The sequence below is a fragment of the Chlorella variabilis genome (genome assembly GCF_000147415.1).
Source record: "Chlorella variabilis unplaced genomic scaffold CHLNCscaffold_5, whole genome shotgun sequence".
Taxonomy (NCBI): domain Eukaryota; kingdom Viridiplantae; phylum Chlorophyta; class Trebouxiophyceae; order Chlorellales; family Chlorellaceae; genus Chlorella; species Chlorella variabilis.
In genome coordinates, this window is record NW_005435083.1 from 1,400,968 (window position 1) to 1,401,893 (window position 926).

Here is a 926-nt window from a genome sequence, read left to right on the forward strand (position 1 = left end):
GGAGGGCGTGGGCTGGGGGGGGACCCACACCCACCTGCTCGCCCCCACGGCCCCCTCCCGCCGGCCGCAGGTGTATCCCAAGGTGGCGCCGGTGCTGGTGCAGCGCTTCAAGGAGCGGGAGGAGACGGTGAAGCAGGATGTGTTCCAGGCGGGTGCTGGGGGCCCCAGCGCCACGCCTGCCCCACCACAATCATTGGGGCGGACCTCGGGGGGACTGGCGCCGCGCTTGCCCTGACGCGCCTGGGCTCACTCCCGCCAGCCCTGCACCCAGCCCCGGCTCCCTCTCACTGACGCCGCCCTCCCCTCCACCCCCTCCCCTCCCACCTGCCCGCAGGCGTATGTGGATCTGCTGCGCCAGGTTGGGCTGGCCGCGCGGCGCTCCGACGGCGCCGCCACCGGCCTGCTGCGCGCCGACATCCCCGCCGTCATGCGCGCCGTCAGCCGCCAGCTCAGGCACAAGTCGGCCAAGACCAAGGTGTGGTGTGGTGTGGTGGGTGGGTGGGTGGGTGTGCGGGTGGGGTGGGGTGGGGTCACATGCCTGCGTGTGTGTGTGTGCTGTGGCTGCGTGTGGTGGTGGAGCATGGGTGCTGAGTGGAGCGGGGAGCTGGCAAAGGCTCCAACTCATGCACCGATGTGCTGCCGCCCCTCCTTGGCTGCCCCCCTCCCCCTCCTGTGCAGGTGGGGGTGTTCCGCGTGCTGCTGGAGCTGGTGGCTGTGGCGCCAGACGCGGTGGGGGAGCACGTGCGGGAGCTGATCCCGGGCATCCAGGCGGCGCTGCAGGTGGGGGGCGCGCGGGGGGCTTGGCGGCTGGGGTGCGCGGGGGCGTGCTGGGCGAACAGGGGCTGCTGCCTGCACGCTGCTTGCCGGCCTGCTGTGCTGGCCTGCCGCAGCCTGCGCGCAGCTGACCCTGCTGCTGCCTGGCCATC

The 926-nt window shown here is 73.3% G+C and overlaps 1 protein-coding gene across 1 annotated transcript in view; it reads left to right on the forward strand.

Moving 5' to 3' along the window:
• CHLNCDRAFT_57288 (hypothetical protein) overlaps nucleotides 1–466 on the forward strand; it is a gene marked incomplete at its 3' end in the record, with an annotated part of 3,354 nt that extends 2,888 nt beyond the window's left edge. The window contains exons 9-10 of the mRNA XM_005849556.1: nucleotides 69–148; nucleotides 335–466. Coding sequence (XP_005849618.1) covers nucleotides 69–148; nucleotides 335–466 — 212 coding nt within the window. The remainder of the gene's footprint in view (nucleotides 1–68; nucleotides 149–334) is intronic.
• Between the last annotated feature and the right edge of the window lie 460 nt (nucleotides 467–926).